Source organism: Glycine max, chromosome 15 (assembly GCF_000004515.6).
Source record: "Glycine max cultivar Williams 82 chromosome 15, Glycine_max_v4.0, whole genome shotgun sequence".
NCBI classification, from domain to species: Eukaryota; Viridiplantae; Streptophyta; class Magnoliopsida; order Fabales; family Fabaceae; genus Glycine; species Glycine max.
In genome coordinates, this window is record NC_038251.2 from 11775308 (window position 1) to 11793131 (window position 17824).

Here is a 17824-nt window from a genome sequence, read left to right on the forward strand (position 1 = left end):
AAAAACACTCCCCTAAATTTGGAACAAATTGTCTTGATTCATAACAATGCTCTCCTATAGCCTAAGATAGGGTGCACAAAGATAGCATCTGCATTTAGCTCAGGGTTCAATGACACATTCATTCACATTTAGGCCCAAAAGGGTGCAAGGGATTCAATCATTCATTAACACAAGGTAGCTGTTTGGCTAAGTGGCTGAAATTAAAATAAACAACAAGACCTTGATCATATCCACATCATGTATGCACTTAAGCAATTCAAGAATCATGCAAAATCGAGAAAATGAAATCATTCATTCTCTAGCAATTAAGGTGCACATAACTCACACGACAATGTGAAACATTTAGTTTTTCATCCACAATTTCCTATCATGCAAGCTAACCAACTCACTCATGCGCATTTAATTCACAAAACCATCATTCAACAACAACGTGTGCTCACTCAAAAATCGAAAATTTCACAACATTAATTACCAGTACACAATGTCTTAGTCATGCAATCAATTCAACCAAACATGCCTCATAATGTGTTAACTATTAGAGTTAACCAAAATGTATCATCATGTCTTTCATGCAAAATTAAACATAATAAAGAATTCAAATTTGAAAAATAACAAAAATTAAAGTAAGGTAGGAGGGAGTGGTGCACTAAATGCACAGGTGCACGCTTGGTGCTTCACAAAACAAAATAAACATAAATGCATGGTGGGCTTAACGCATAAGCGTGCAAAGCCCAATTGACAACAAAAAAGAATAGCAAACTTATTAGGCTTAGCATGCAAATAATGCTTAGCCCAATAGATAAATGCAAAACACTGAGGAAAACTAAGACTTAGTGCATAAGTGCGTGATGACTCTGCCTGCAATAGACATACCAAAATAAAAGTACAAGAAATTTTGATTTTCTTTTAAATTTTTTTTGGCTAAGCTCGAACTTGTGCGCTAAGCCCAATCTTGAGCGCTAAGCCCGAACTTGCATGCTAAGCCCAAACCATTAAATTGAAACTCCATAGATATGATTGGGCTTAGCACGCCACATGGGGCTTAGTGAGTTTTGCAGAAGGAAATTCTTGCAAAATATGCTTAGCGAGCACCATGGGCTTAGCGGGAATGCATGACTCGCTTAGCCTGCGCTTACGTGCTTAGCCCAATTCGAGATATTACAAAATAGAGACGCTTTTGGGCTTAGTGCGACATGCAGGCTTAGCCAGTTGCCCATGCACGCTTAGCCTGCACTTGCGCGCTAAGCGCACACATGTGCGTTGAGTGCATGACATAATTAGATAGCAAAAAATAAAAAATAAAAACATTTGTACTCAAATTGACTAACACAAACATTCACAAAGTCATGGGTATAACCAAAATCATCCTAACATCAACACACAAACCAACTAACACAATTATTAAACAAGTCACATAAAAAGAGGAGAAAAAAGGTAGAAATCCTGGGTTGCCTTTCAGTAAGCACTTCTTTAATGTTACTAGCTTGACAGGCTAGATGCGTTCAAGGTGGCATGAAGGTCACATAGAACACATCTTTCTTGTATTTTTGCTTCTTAGCTAGAGACTCCATGAAAATCATGTATCACTGAAATGCCTTCCATATCATTGCAAGGGAAGTATTGGTGGTCACTGAAATGCCTTCCACATCTTCCTTGGAGAAGGCTTTCTTGTTCAATTTCTACTTGTGAACACTTCTCCCACTATTGTTGTGTTCTCTCCTCACATTTTTTTTTCTTCATTTTTTTCTCTTGAATCATGCTCTCTACAAGACTCTCCCCATGTGCTTTAACCTCTACAAAGTTTTCTTCCCTTGTGACCAAAAAAGGTATTTCAACCACTTCTTTTACTAGCTTATCAACCTGAATCTCCAGATTTCGAATTGAGTTTTGATTGGCTTTGAAGCTAGCTTAGGATGTTTCCATGAATTGCATTAACACATTCTCAATATTAGAGAGTCTTTTTTCTTCATATTGATTGTAAGGGTGTAACTCTTGTTCCCACCAAGAATTTTCCATGGAGTAAAGATAACAACTATCATCGTAATACTCTTCTCCATAAAAATCACAATTGACAGGTTGTGGGTGACTGACCCTTATTGCACAATTTCAGCATGCTCAGACAACATCTTTAATTGGTTACTAAGAAGCCTTCGTTGTCTCAGCATACTACTCAAAATATCTTTCATGGATCAAGTTCTTCAAAGGTTCCACCTTGCAAGCATAGACTCAAAAGAAAAGATACGTTTTTTTCTTATTTTTTTCTTTTTAGACAAAAAATCAAAGAATAAAGAATTGATGCTTAAAATAAGGATATACAGACTACTAAGTACAAGGGATGGAAAAATGAAAAAAGAAGAAAAATGGAAGTGTATGTTGGGAGAAGAAAAAGAAAGAAAAATGAAATGTACGTTGGGAGAAAGAAGTGTACGTTGGAGTGGGGGACGAAAAAAATTAAAAGTGGGATACATGTGGGACCTACAAAAAATTGTGTAAGATTCTAAAACGAAATTTATTACTAAAGGGGAAAAAATGAAACAAATCTTAATAAATCTTCAATTTTACGTAACACTGTAGGATCTATTGAAAAATGGTCTAAGATTTTAATTTGAAATTTACCACTAAAAATGCTCTAATTGTCTAATAAACTAGACAAGTGTCAACAATTATATCAAGTTTTTCACCCTCTCTTCTTTTTCTATCTTGCATTCTATATTCTTTATAAAAGAAAATAAGTTATTTTTTTCAACCGCCGGTGCAAAAGCACCGGACAAATGATCTAGTATATGTATATGATAATATATGATATGTGATAAGTAATAATATAAAAAAGTTTAATTGTATTTTTTACCATATTTGTTAAAAATGTTTAATTAGTCCTTTTTTATTTTTGGTTTTTGTAAGTTCAATTTTTTTAATTTTAGTTACGTAAGTGGATATTTTTTTCAATTTTGATCATTGTAAGTTTTTTTTAGTTCTTATAAGTTTTTGTTTTTTTTTTTAATTTATTCCTTTAAGATTTTAACTTTTCATCTATAGTTTTCATAAGTTTGTTCTTATAGATATCAAAATTGAAAAAAATGTAAATTTATAAGGACTAAAAATGAATAAAATATCTTACATGAATCAAAATTAAAAAATATAACTTACAGGAATTAAAATTCAAAAATAAACTTACAAAAATTAATAATAAAAAAAATATTATCTTATAAGAACTAAAAACATATCTAAATCTACATTTTTACTTTTTGACAAGTTTTATTCCTAACAAATTGTTCTAACACATTTTACCTTTCACTATATTTAAATGTCTATTGAATTTCAAACACCTAACACATTTTACCTCCCTTTTAATGCGTCATACATGATAGTTGGAGTTGTATTGCTTTTTTCTATTGCTTTATCACATTCTATTTGACCATAAAGGAAAGTTTAACGATTTTAAGATAAAATAATCAATAGTTTTTAAATTTACTTAGATTATCATAAACAATAATGTCTTGAAATTGTAGTCATGTTTCTTAGGACAATTATTAAGAGAGTGCATATCTTTAAGAACTGTAGGGTTCTATTTTTTATATTTTTTTTTATTTATTCACGATTGAACTTTAAACTATTTATGTTAAAAAATACTTTATAGTAATAAATATAAACACATCAAATTATATTTTAAGAGATTTTATATAACAATAATAAATATTTATTTTTATATAAGTATTTAAAAATAAAAGTTAAGTGATATTTTTATAATTATTAGTATAAACACAAAAATAGAAACAAAATATACTTTACATTAAAGAGTTCTTTACTTTGTGTTATATGTGTTACATAATTTCTGTAATAAATTTCTTTAATTTTTACCGACAAGTTGTGGAAGGGAAGGAGCCTAAATCGACCCCCTTCTTTTTCTTTTTAATTTGAAAAAGAAAAAAGCACTACAAAGAGATTAGACTCTGGATCGGATGAGACTAAGAAGCCACCGACCAAGAAAGAAATTCAAATTAAAAAGTATAAAATTAACAAAGACTAAGTGGACCTAACCCATTAAATTATACCAATATTTATTATTCTTATATTTAAATTGAGTAAAGATGAAATTCGGACAATGATTTTTTGATTTTCTTTTTAAAATTTATTATTTAGAGTTAGTTTTAATGATTTAATACTTTATCAATATATAATAATATTTTTTTATCATGTTAATGGTACAAAATATTCATTAGCTTTATTGACGATTAAATATCGTAAAAAAATCTGACTGATTATCTTTAATGAAATTTTTTTCTTCCAATCATATTTTATTTTTATTCACAAGACTTGAACCGAGACCTTACTTAAAGTAATCAAGTTTAATATTACCGAGATCAACTAATTCTTGATATAGATAATATTAATATATTGAGTCTTTATTAGCTTAATCAATATAACTAGCTGTTATATATTAATTTCACATTACTATTTTGTTTACATAAAATTATTGATATTTGTATTTAGGAGTTAGCTAATGAATGTCTATTTTGATGAATAAAAAAAAACTAATCAATGTCTAATTTTGTTGGTTAACCATTTTAACATTTTTGTGGGTATCGATCGCATCCTTTTGGATACTAGCTAATCAGACATACATGACCTGGAATAGAAGCCTAGCTAGTCTCTATACTTAAATGACCCATGCATGAATAATTGGTCTATCTTACTTATCATACATTTTCGTGGTTTCCGTCAAATAGGTTCAAGCATCTCGACATTTTCCTCTCTATCTTACTTGAATCCGTAACAGATATGGCACCTCTAGTCATCAACAACAAATGCGATATTGATGTTGAAGGTTACCAAAGTTACTATTCTCCCTTTCTGGGTTGGCAGGTGCACGCATTGGATCTTCAGTATATATGAAAATATAATTAAGGATTATAAATAGAACAAAGCTTGTTTTACTTCCTTCGAATAATTGAATTATTTTTTATCCTTTATTTATGAAAATGTATGATATGTAATTCTAGTCTTTTATAAACAATGTTTGTTTTTGGTCTCTCATTTATTGAAATAAGAATCACATATGACATTTTCATAAATAAGGGACAAAAAGAAAAATTTGTTTCTTGAGAGACTAAAAATTATTAAAAATAATTGTATTAGCCTATTTGTATAAATGAAAAATAAATTTAACCCCGATAATAATACTATAAGGCATAGAGTACTAGATTGACAATTTTATTTTATTTTTTTATTTAAGACCAGAGGTATATGTCTTTCTTTTTATCAACTAATGTTAGTTATTAATTTTTGTTAAAATATTAGTGGGAGATTCTTAAACTCATATCACCAAATCAATCTTATATTTATTTGAATATATTTTTCTTGAGAAGTTATTACGTTGGAATTGGATATGGTCCCTCTGAATGATAAAATTCTTCTTTGAGTAATTAAACTGAAAACAAATAACCTCAAGAAAGTTGATAATACATGAGAAGGTGTAGCTTTACCAACTTACTCAAACAATCCATAAGGTCATGTCTGAGACCTGAATTTGTACAAAGTAAACAATCCCCAATTAAGCAAGAAAGCCCTTCATAGACTTATCCATCAACATAGGCAGTCTTAGGTCCAAATTATTTGTAGCAATCTGAACAAACCAGGCCTGAAGTAAGAACACTAAAAATGAAAAAAATCACACAATTTGGGCCAAGGTCCAATTATAGCATCTTTTGCCTATACAGGCACAAGTACACATTAATTAGAAGAAACCCCCACACCCATGATATTTCTTCCCTTCTACTCAAACGTGAATGAGAATGGAAGCAAAAGCTCCACTTATTCCACCTCTGAAAATCTCTTCCTCCTACTAAGTTACACTCTCGCTTTCCATTACTTTCACTCTACATTACAGCCTGTCTAGAACAACCCTCTTCATACGTGCAAACACCTCTATATAGTTTCTCTCACTTGGTGCCAAAGAACCACACCACACAACAAACAATATTATTCAATAGAAAAGAAAGAAAGATGAGTCCAACATGGGTTTTTGTGTTAGGTATTATTGCAGCAATGTTGGTGGTTGTGAATGGACAATCATCAGTGAAGCCATTGGTGAAGACAGTGAAGGGGAAGAAGGTGTGTGACAAAGGGTGGGAGTGCAAGGGTTGGTCTGCTTATTGCTGCAATGAGACTATCTCCGATTACTTTCAGACATACCAGTTTGAGAACCTCTTCGCGAAGCGCAATTCGCCGGTGGCACATGCAGTCGGATTCTGGGACTACCGTTCTTTCATCACTGCTGCAGCACTGTATCAGCCTCTTGGCTTTGGCACCACTGGAGGAAAGACCAGTGGCCAGAAGGAGCTTGCTGCTTTCTTTGGCCATGTTGGCAGCAAGACCTCTTGTAAGTCACACATTTCTTAAATTTTGACAATAATTCGGTTTGTAAGATAAGGATGGTTCTTATCATATATTATTTCTAGTTAACCTGAGAGTTAAAGAATTTTTCTCTATAGCATTTAATTGTTATACCAATCATGCATGATATTACATATGATATGATCATTCATGGGGATGAACTTATTCTTATTTTGTTTTTTAATATGTTGGATTCTGGGAGGAATCCACCTTAAGTATTATTAAGGGGGCAATATTTTTTTATTTAAATATATTTAATAAAAAAATGTATCCCATAAAAAAAAAGTGATACCCCATAAAATGAAAATGTGTTTATAAATAAATATAAAAAATTACTAGTGACACAAACCCACACATTGGTCCAATTGTAATTTTTAGAAGTTCAAATAATTTGAATTTTTTTACGATGTATTGTGTAAAAGCTTAAAATTAATATTGTTTTAAAAAATATTATAAATTAATACTTTTTTGTCCCCATTATAAAATATTTTTGGATCCCTCCTTGATTGTATTCATGATCTCAGTTGCCTAATCTCAATAATTTGGATATTTCAAGTGATATATACGGGATATGGTTATTTGATTTTGATCTTTAATTTATTTTGGTTAGGTGTGATTGGAGATTTTTTTAAAGACCATGAAATTGTATAGTAACAAAGTGTTGGAATAATGTTTCAGGTGGTTATGGGGTGGCTACAGGGGGACCCTTAGCCTGGGGCTTATGCTACAATAAGGAATTGAGTCCTGATAAATTCTACTGCGATGACTACTACAAATTAACCTACCCTTGTACTCCTGGTGCAGCATACTATGGCCGTGGTGCCATCCCACTTTACTGGTATTAATATCTTGAGATTTTTAAACATCCCTTAATTTCACCAACATGGTCTAAATTATATAATCTCGACCAATTTCTATGTGACATATTATTCACTTTTGTTTTCATAAATTGAAAAATATAATCATGTTTTGTAGAGATTGACCAGAACCGCATGACACCAGATGATGTAATAATTTCTCCTGGATTCGATCCACCATTGGAGTATAATTATATTCATTTGTTTATTTCCACAAAATATGTGTTAAATTGAGAGACTGGTTTTGGTTGTGTTCCTAAGAAGGGAACAAATATTTATACAAAGTCTCTACTTGTTTGTACAAGTGGTTAGTTAGAAGCATTTTATGCAAAAATATTACCAAGTTTTGGACACTTGATGATCAAAGTCCTTGTGTTTTTCTTCCTTGATAACAGGAACTACAACTATGGAAAAGCTGGGGAAGCCTTGAAGGTGGATCTGTTGAACCATCCAGAATACATAGAACAAAATGCCACCTTAGCCTTCCAGGCTGCACTCTGGCAGTGGATGAACCCACCAGAGAAGCACCTACCATCACCCCACGATGTCTTTGTTGGCAACTGGAAACCCACAAAAAATGACACATTGTCCAAAAGGGTGCCTGGATTTGGTGCCACAATAAACTTGCTCTATGGGGACCAAACTTGTGGCCAGGGATCAGATAATGAGGCCATGAACAACATCATTTCACACTATCTTTATTACCTTGATCTCATAGGTGTTGGCAGAGAAGAGGCAGGACCTAATGAAGTACTCTCATGTGCTGAACAAGCTGCTTTTAAGCCCCCTGGCTCACCATCTTCTGCCACAAATTGAGCCTTGCCTTGCTTGGCTGAAATTCTTGGCCGTTCCATTCTTGAATCCTGCAAAAAATTCTTAATAAAGGAGGCAACAAGTAGACAAGATACTTCAATTACTTTGGCCTTCAAATGAGAGTGAAACGAGTTTGGAGTGGACACTCATTGTTAATTTGTGTATAGATTATATTACTTTGCCATATATTTTGGCTTTTGATGTTTTCTTTCTCTTGTATAATTTGAATATATTTTGGTATATAATGTATGTATACAATTGAGTATTTGATCATTAAGGATTGCCTGAACAATTTTGTTGATGTTTGCATGTTGTGCATTTCACTTATCAAATGATACAATGTTTCATTTGGATAATCTGTTTCCCATTTACTATTTCCTGAAACCCCGAGCATGTCCATGTATTTATTTTTGTCTAAACTGCTTACATTGGACTTTTTTTTTCCCAAAATATTTTTATGCAGTGTTTTCCCCATGTAACAAAAAAATTATTTATATACAGTTATTTTATAATTAAATTAATCATTATTTTTTTAAAAAATGTTCATGGAATTGGTTCACGTGACTTGATCCTTCTAAAGGAATGTGAAAATGCTTCACTCGTTAAACTTTTTGTGAATAAATTTTTTTCTTACGTCAAGATTATTAATTTAATGATAACTAAAAGAAAATAAAATATGACTTCTTCCATGACTTGGGCACTTCCAGTAGTGGCCCAAATAGATCAACCTATTTGAGTAGGGTCTATAACTTAGCCCACATGAAACTTAAACTAAGACCCATTTATTAAATAAGCTAGTTAATTCTTTTTAAAAGTCTATTTAATTAAAAATATTATATTTCTAACCATTCAAAATGCCTTTTTAAATTTAAAATGTATGTCAATAATAATAATAAACATCATGCTGCATATTTAATCCGATAGAAATAAGAGTTTTCTAACTTATTATAAGTAAAAATGAGATTAAAAAATTCCATCCTAAATGAATGGTGCAATCATGAAAAGAAAAATGTTAATAAGATGAACCATCTAAACGAATGGTACCAAACTACAGCTGTAAATATTTTAAAAGAACAACAACTAATTACCCATTTTTAATGGAAATCAAGATTGGCTAAATATATATAAAAAAACAATAAAAATTATTCGTTCCTTTTTGTATCAGCCACTCTTTGTAAATTCAGCATTTACCTTAAGAAAACTGCTCTAACCATTTGTAAATATCTAGAGAATTGTACCAAACATTTATTATGGGATTATTTAACAACATGAAACAACCCCATAAAAATAGCAGCATCATCATTTTATAGGTGTAATAATGTTATTTTCGTCATTAAATATTTAACATAGTGATTTTTATGTTCCATCGTTTAAAGAATGTATAATGTCCTTTTAAATCAAATTACTAGTATACAAATTGTGATCTCTGGCGCTGCACCATGTAAAGTTTTTGATCCACAAAATTGTTAATATATTAATTTTTATTAGTGATAGAGATTTTGACTTACGTTTTTTTTTTTTCTTCCTTCAATCATCAAATCAACCTTATACATTTTTTCACATGTAAAGTACTACACGTGCCTTATTGGATAAATTATATGTTCCATCTTTTAAAGAGTATGTGATTTCCTTTTAGATTACCTTAATAAATCAAGCAGTGCTTCTGATTCGTACACGAAAAATGGGAAAAATAAATGAATGAAACAATACTAGTTTTGCTGTTTTATTTAGGCCCAAAACTTTTGTTTTGCAAGCTGGTAAGATTTTTTAGAACCGTCTTTTCTCCAAAGTTTTTTTGATTGCGTATGTGAAACAAAGTGAAATGAATTGGTTTTCCTTACTGTCTTTCTAGTAAGTAGTTTGTCTGTAAACATTCCCCCCTCATTATATCAAGAAGAAATTGACCACTGGAATAGGAAAAATAAAAGAAAAATGACATAGATAAGATATACTCCATAGTCCATGTATTATTTACAAACTGGTTCATTGGTTAAGGCATTCTCTACCAAAAAAATTTGATTTTAATAGATTTATTGTTGAGCCGTGAATCATATGAATTCTTTTGCCTTTTCTTTTTGTTGACTGGTAGACTAGTGAAAACATTCTAATTTATTTCAAACGAACAATTCTGTGTGTAGTCCTGCTTGAAGCAAATCTGTTTAATCACGCTGCCCTCTTTTTAACTAATGTATGCATTTACACAGGCAAAAAGCTAACTAAGGCAGTATATATATGCAGCCATTGCCAATTATGAAGTGATTCATTTTTGTGCAGCACCAATGGAAATTAGCTCATTTTTTTATTTAATTTGGTTCGAGTTTTGTTGTGATGTGAACTCGAGGTGCTTAGTTTGAACAACTTTTGTGTTAAAAAATAAAAATAAAAACCTAGCCGAAGGTTATGTAGGTCCATGGTGCCTTCTTATTGGGTCCCAAAATAAGTTGTATTTGGACTGTTGCCAAGGTCAGCAACTGGAAGATAGAGGTATTTGCTGAGGGCAAAGGCAAGGACATCATGGGTCCTGTTAGGATGGGCAAGTTGTAACCGTATGTTACACAAACGATCAATGAAAATCGTTGTGGTTGTTGCTGTGTGTCATGGGACTAGGATTGTTCGTTTGTGCCATTTTATCAAATAATAAAGGCTTTTGAGTTTTGACACACTGGAACCACGGTTGGCAGTTATCCATGTTGCATGGAGACGGCACAGGTGAATACAAAAATAAAATAAAATAGATACACCATAAAATAAATTAAAATTAGAAGACGACATGCCAATGTAACAAAATATAATTTTATTAACAAGCTATTGGACATAAATGATTAATACATTAAAGTTAAAGTTAAATATTTCCCGTAATATTTGAGTTCAATTTTTAATTAAAATAATTTTTTTATCATATTTTACTTCTCAGTCGAATTCCGAATTAATTATGATTTCTTTTCAATTAGAGGATTAAGAAAAAAAACACATATATATATATATATATATATATATATATATATATATATATTGTTTATTTATATATTATTGTTATTATTACAGTTTTCTTTATTTCCATAATCTTTCAAAAAATAGGTATAAATAATTTTTAAATAAAAGTAATTAGTTAATTTCTCAAAATATTAGGTCAAGATCTATGACTAAATATAAGTGATATAATTCAAGTAATAATTACAAATTAGTCTCTATAAAAGATGTAAATAAATTAGAATGTAAAACATTTAAATTTCTATATGAAAACCATGGTGTAATATGTGTTTTAATATTTGGTACAGGCATGATATAAATTTAATTTTATAGTATTTGTGCACAAGCGAAGTCGCAACACAAAAGAAGCAGGGCTATTGCATCCTGCACTCCCTTTATTGCATCCTACATGTCTAATTACATTCTGAAAAGTTCATTTTAGAATGAATTTTTTAGAATACAATAGGAGGTATAAGATGCAATTGTGGAAATGCAAGAAATAAATGCCAATGAGCAGTTTCCAACTAACGATGTTGGGTTTAGCAGGCCCAATATGTTTTACTTATTGGGTCCAATATCAATTTTTCTTTTTTTAGAGAGAAACATCTTATACCTCTAAATTTTACTTCAGATATCCTATTACATTATGCAATGTCCAATCCATAATGTAGAATTACATTACGAATTGAACATTATGTAATGTAATGGAGTGTAATGGCTGAGGAATGTGGAGAATATGAGGATTACGGATGGTGTTGATAAGATGACAATTGAGGATCTAATTATGCTTTAGGTACGCTACTTTAGGTACGCTACTGGAATGAACACTTATTGTATGAACTATTTGAAGATGCACTAGTAAAGGATATTATGAAAATTCCCCTCTTTAATTGTGTAAATGATGATTTACATGTTTGGTGGCATGAGAAAAATGGTATTTATATAGTTTGTTTTGTATATAGGTTAATTATGAATGATATGGCTGACTTGCTTCATTTTAGAGTTGATAGAAAATGGTCCCTGATTTGGAGGTTAAGAGTTCCTCCCCAAGTAAGGCTTTTCATGTAGAAGGCTTATAAGGAGTGTATTTCAACTACGATTAGACTCTAGTAAAAGGGAGTCCAACTGTGTCTGTTGTGTGCAGTAATCAATTAGAGCATGCTTAAGACTTATTTTTTGACTGTTTAGGAAGTAGGCATTGTTGGGAGCAAATTGACATATGGTCTATGCTAACTCATTTTATGTTGGAGGAAGATAGTTTTGTTGATGAAAATGTTGTAGAATCTTGAAGAATCAAGTAGAGCTCTTTTTTGCATGACTCTACGAAATATTTGGAATAGTCAAAACACTAAACTGTCGGAGGATAAGACTACCTCATTTAATCAGATAGTCCATAACACTAAATAATTCCTTCATGATTGGAGGACAACCAAGGCAGGTAGAGGATTTAATGCAAAAATACATCAACAGACAAACAATATTAAGTGGCTTCCCTCATAGAGAATTCTTCAAGTGTAATATAGATGTAGTGTTCAATATTCATAATGCTAAGACGAGTTGGGCTTGTTGTGTTCGTGATGAGAAATGGGAGTTTGTTGTTGCTTATGTTGGTTCCACTTGGTTGTGCATACTTATTGAAGAAGGGAACACTGACTGATAATTGCTATTCATACTTAGTTTGTACGTTTAAATTATATAACAATTATTTAATTTCTTCTCTTTTAATGTTTCTTTTGACTTAAAAAGATAGGAATTTAGCTTCTTTTGAGTTCTTATCTCAGGAATGCTAAAGTTAGTAAATTTACAGGTTTTGTTATATTTTTGTAGAGTTTTGATAGACAAAGGACTGAAAGATGTTAAAGAATTAAAGCAACCCGCTTAGCGTGCCATTGCATGCTCAACGCTAGAAGCCAAGTTGGAAGCTATCTGTATCGAGCATATGCACTTAGTTCGCGGATGGAGGCTTAGTGCGTGGTCATTTATCCAACTGTATTATGCATGTGCACTAAGCACTCATATGCAGGCTTAGCACATGGTGATTTTTGAAAAGCATGACTGTGTAACATTTTGAAGGATATAAAAAGCTACACTGTGCTTTTTAGAGGGAGTTAGCATCAAAGGGCATGAAAAGGAAGCAAAGCACTTACTTAGGAGCTTTTCTTCTTCCATTTCCTTTGTTTCATCTTTTGTTTTTGAGCCTTTCATGACTATGAGAGGCTAGATTACCCATTGTTGGGAGTTTAGATACCAAACACTCTTTGATGTAATGATCCTTAGTATCTATTTAATGTTATTTCAATATTATTGCTTCCTTTATAAGTTTATTGCCCTTTTATTGTTTGATCACCCATTCATATGTATGTTATAAGATTTTAATCATTAGGAAATGTTTTTATCCTAAGAACTTGAATGAACTTCTAGGTATTCCATATCTAGGGATATAATGGTGTTATTTAGCCTTATTTATGCATTGTTAGTCATAAAGCAAATTACTTGGTTTATCTCTTAAGGGATTATGAGTGAAATTAGGTGATTTAGGCTTTTTCACATGATGAATCATGGTTAGAGTAGTTTAGTTGGTGAAGGTGATAGTTAGAATAACTTTCAATGGTGAAAAATCCTTAACATTGTATCAAGAGTAATTTTGGTAGGCCAAACACCCAATATTTTCACAAGTATTTACACCAAATATCATTTTCCACCTCCAAGTGTTTGTTTTCTTGTCTCTTGCTCTATTTTCGTATCCTTTGTTATGGTTAAAGTTGTTATTTCTGCACTATTACTCCGAAAAATATTTAATTTTAGTAATTCATTTGCTTAAAACTTGACATATATAAACTCTGAATACAATCAAAGTTCCTATAAATTCGACAGTCGATCTTATCATTTTAATATTATTTTGACAAATAGATATGTTTATGAAGGAGTTAACCGTTACAAGCTTTTCCAAGCTTTGACGTGGGCGTCTAACCTATGTCATTTTTGAAATGGACTATAAGAATGTAGTTGGAAGAATAAATAGCCTAGTTTAAGATATCTCTGAGCTGGGGTCTATAATTTCAAAATGTAAATATCCCATCCTCTTGTCCAAACTTTGGAGTAAAGTTTGTTAAAAGGGAAGCTAATATGGTAGCTCATGTTCTTGCTAAGGCTGCCATTACAAATGTTGACCCTTTTTTTTTATTCTCCTATTTCTAATTGTATTTCGGTATTAATTATGAATGAAATGATACAAGCATTGCTTTGCCAAAAAAAAGAGAGAGAGAGAGAGATGCCAGAAGCAACACTCTTTTTTGGATGCTATATCATTTGTGTTTTGAAACTACGAAAACACTCCTATTAGACCATATGGTATAGACAGTTTTTTCAGTAAAATGGAAGAGACAAAAGAAGAGGTGGGTAGTTTTTAACTTAATTTAATGATACTTGACTTATTTTAACTATAATTTTTTCTCTCTTTTAATAGAACCATAAATAAATTATTCTAACTAAATTTTAGTATTTTAGTTTAATAAATAACAAATTATAATAGTTCTGCCTTTTATTAGTATGTTTTTAAGTTAAGTTTCAAAACTAGTTAAATTTTCTATTTAATCCAATTTAGTTCCTAAGCTTATTAGCTCATTACTAATGACTTTTGGTCATTTTTATGAACTTAATCTTTTTTAACAAGTCCTAGAAAATATTAGTAGTATTAGACATTAGTAGCACAACTCTACTCATTAACAATTCCTCGTGATTTTAATAATAATATGAAAATATATACCATCCATTATTTACTCATTATTATTGGCTCTACATCAATTTTTAAAAGTAAATTTACTGAACAAGAAAGATGTGAATAAATAAATAAAATTTTAGGGGCAAATAACTTCACTAAAACATGGATGATGCTCATGGACAAACAAAATGGATTTCTCTTTATTTTCAACTTTTCATCAATTATTTTGAGTTTTACATAAATAATAATATACAAATAAAAATATATAAAATTCATAAAATAAATAAAAAAAGATATAAACATTAAAGTGAGAATGAAATATGATTGCTATACTGGATAACTGCAAAAAAAATCCAAGATCCAAAAAGTTAATGTGGCAGTATCAAACTAACCGGATATAATTGGTCTGCCACTACCTCTGCAGGGACTTAATTCTGACAACAATTTGTCTACTTGTACATAATCTTTATCATCTCCGAACTCCGAAAACAATAGTATCAAGAACAAAAAATATTTATATATATTGGTGCTCTTGTCTCATTATTTCACAGTTTTATATATTTTTTTGTTTCAAGATTTTTTTGACTGATTATTTTATTTCAGGATATTGAAAAAGTTAAAAGTATTAATTTTGAGCTACCATATTTTAAATAAATTCACAACTATATTTTAGCTCTTTTAATAAGGATAATTTTATGTTTTTTAATATTATAACTTGTGTAATTAATAATTTTTTAAGAAGTGTGTATTAATTTTTAAAAATAAATAATATGAGACGGGTTAATAATGACCTGTAAAATCTAGAAGCTCAATTTTTTTGAAAAATGAAGTGGCGTAGAATAAAATTAAACTACCTGGATGATAATGCAAAGGTTCTTTTCGATTGGTTATTCATAGTAATCTTCTTTGTATAATGGATACCATAATTTCAATCTCTTAACTACCATGATTTGATTGAACCGATCGATCTCACAACGATGTTCCTTCCAATATTCTTAAACTTAAGTACCAATTTTCCATCAAGAAGGACCCACTATGTCTATATTCCATTGGGATATATAGTAAAAGCAAACCAATAATTTCTCTACCTTTAGCTGCATTTTATGACTGCAGTTTACAAACACTTGGAGATGAAATCATTAGACAGAGAACCAAAAAAATGGTGAAGTTAAGTAGCATATGATATGGCAGTGCTTCAAAATTAGGTAAGTACAACTTTTGAAAAGTCAACTCAAAGTTTGGGATTAATTAAAGAAAATTAAAGTGCTATCTATGATCACACTTGATAATAACTTAAACCATGTAATGAATAAATTATTGTTCCTTAAAATTTTAACATGACTTATAGCTTCATCTTGTAAGAAAACTTTCAATTGGATAACTTGTTCTTGGAAAAGCAACATCTTCACGTCACCTTATAGTTTTAAGGATAAGAAGGTATACCATATCATTCAGCAACTACACACCATGCTTATACCATGCCACAGTTTGTTCTTTGTAGAATGTTCATTGAGAATGTTAGAGAAACAATTTTTTTGGTGATGCGTTGCTGAGGTGGATTTGGTTCTCATCTATTAGATATGAACTAGCCATGCAAGTAGCTAGCCTTGTGTCTAAGGATGGATTTGGTTTCAAACTTTCAATGGTGCATACATAGCAATTATTTCGTTCTAATCCAAAAATCTTCATCAAAATCCGGATACTCAACGGATAGGATTTGTGGGCCCGTTTTATTTATGATCCAGTTGGGTCTTGTTAGGCCCATATTGCCGTTGCCACCTCTACAATTTATCCACTCCCTCTTTTCGCTTTCATTCACTCTCTCACTAGACAATAGCCAACACATCGTGCATGAGAGTTGTACGCAAGTCACTGCGATAGCATGGATTCATGTTGGTAGCCACCACAAGAATTTTGATATTTGTATAGCTCTAATTCTTTTTTTTTAGATCATACATATCTTCCACCAGAGATAACATTGTTTGAACTGAGTAGAACTATTATAGAAGATAAAATTTTCTCTCCAAATATTTAACATAATTCTAATTCTAATTCTAATTCTTAAATTTTTGTAGCTAGTGTAAAAATTTTTACACTTGTTGTATATTGAATTTAAATTATACTCACACACCACATGTTTTTACAAAATAAATATTTCACAATTAATTAAATTGTGTCAATTTATCAGAAAGAAGAAAGGGAAAGTTTTCTTTCGTTTATTAAATTTGTTTCGATGGATGATTGGTTACTTATTAGTGTTATGTATCCTTCCCAGGAAACGCGGTTCATATATTCCAACAAATAGAAAATAAAAAAGAACGTACAGATACACACAAATTAAAATTTTGGATTATTTAATCTTTTCGGTTTGGACTCTAATAAAATTGCTTACTAAGTCGGCAATCTGATTTCTTTCACCAAGCTTCCTTCTACCACACTGATTTGATACCTGAATTTTATCTGATTCCTTCCTTAGAGACACATAAAAACCAAAGAGATTTTAATAAACTAAACTAAGACAAAACAAAACAGGAGGACAATTTTAATTCAGTTAAGGAACAAAACTATCTATGACCGTTAAACTCTCTCTACATATATAATATTTAGATTTTTTTTTCTTGTTCATATATTATTGAATGAGTGAAAGATATACAAAATGACTTAATATTAAGAAAAAGTTTGGATGCCTTTGTCTGGTTCCTTCAAGCTAGGTTTTCAAATGGAAGCAGAGTTAAAGGGAGAAACAAAAAAGTTGAGTGTCCGTTAGTGACATATAATCGAATCGTTGCATGGTCTCTGTAAATTCTGTTAAACAATGTCCCACCCGACATAACGTAACTCAAGCTGACTCGTGCTTTTTAGTTTTTTGGAGAAAAGAAGGAAACCAACAATGACAATACATATTTATTTTGTCTTTTGCTTATGATGAAAAATCATTATTTGTATGAATATGCTTATAATAACCAAATTCTTATGAAAAAATTGAATCGAACTGGCCTGCTACACATGCCTAATTACGCATGCATTGAACTTATCATTAGGTTGAGATTTACAGTCACTTACATGAATA

The 17824-nt window shown here is 30.9% G+C and overlaps 1 protein-coding gene across 1 annotated transcript; it reads left to right on the forward strand.

Annotated features, from left to right (window-relative positions):
* The first annotated feature begins 5959 nt into the window (after positions 1–5959).
* On the forward strand, positions 5960–8340 carry LOC100805300 (chitinase-like protein 2-like). Its single transcript, NM_001255679.2, is given in 3 exon segments — positions 5960–6379; positions 7072–7231; positions 7646–8340. Coding segments are annotated over 3 exon segments (957 nt in total). The 5' UTR covers positions 5960–6003; the 3' UTR covers positions 8067–8340.
* The last annotated feature ends 9484 nt before the right edge of the window (positions 8341–17824 follow it).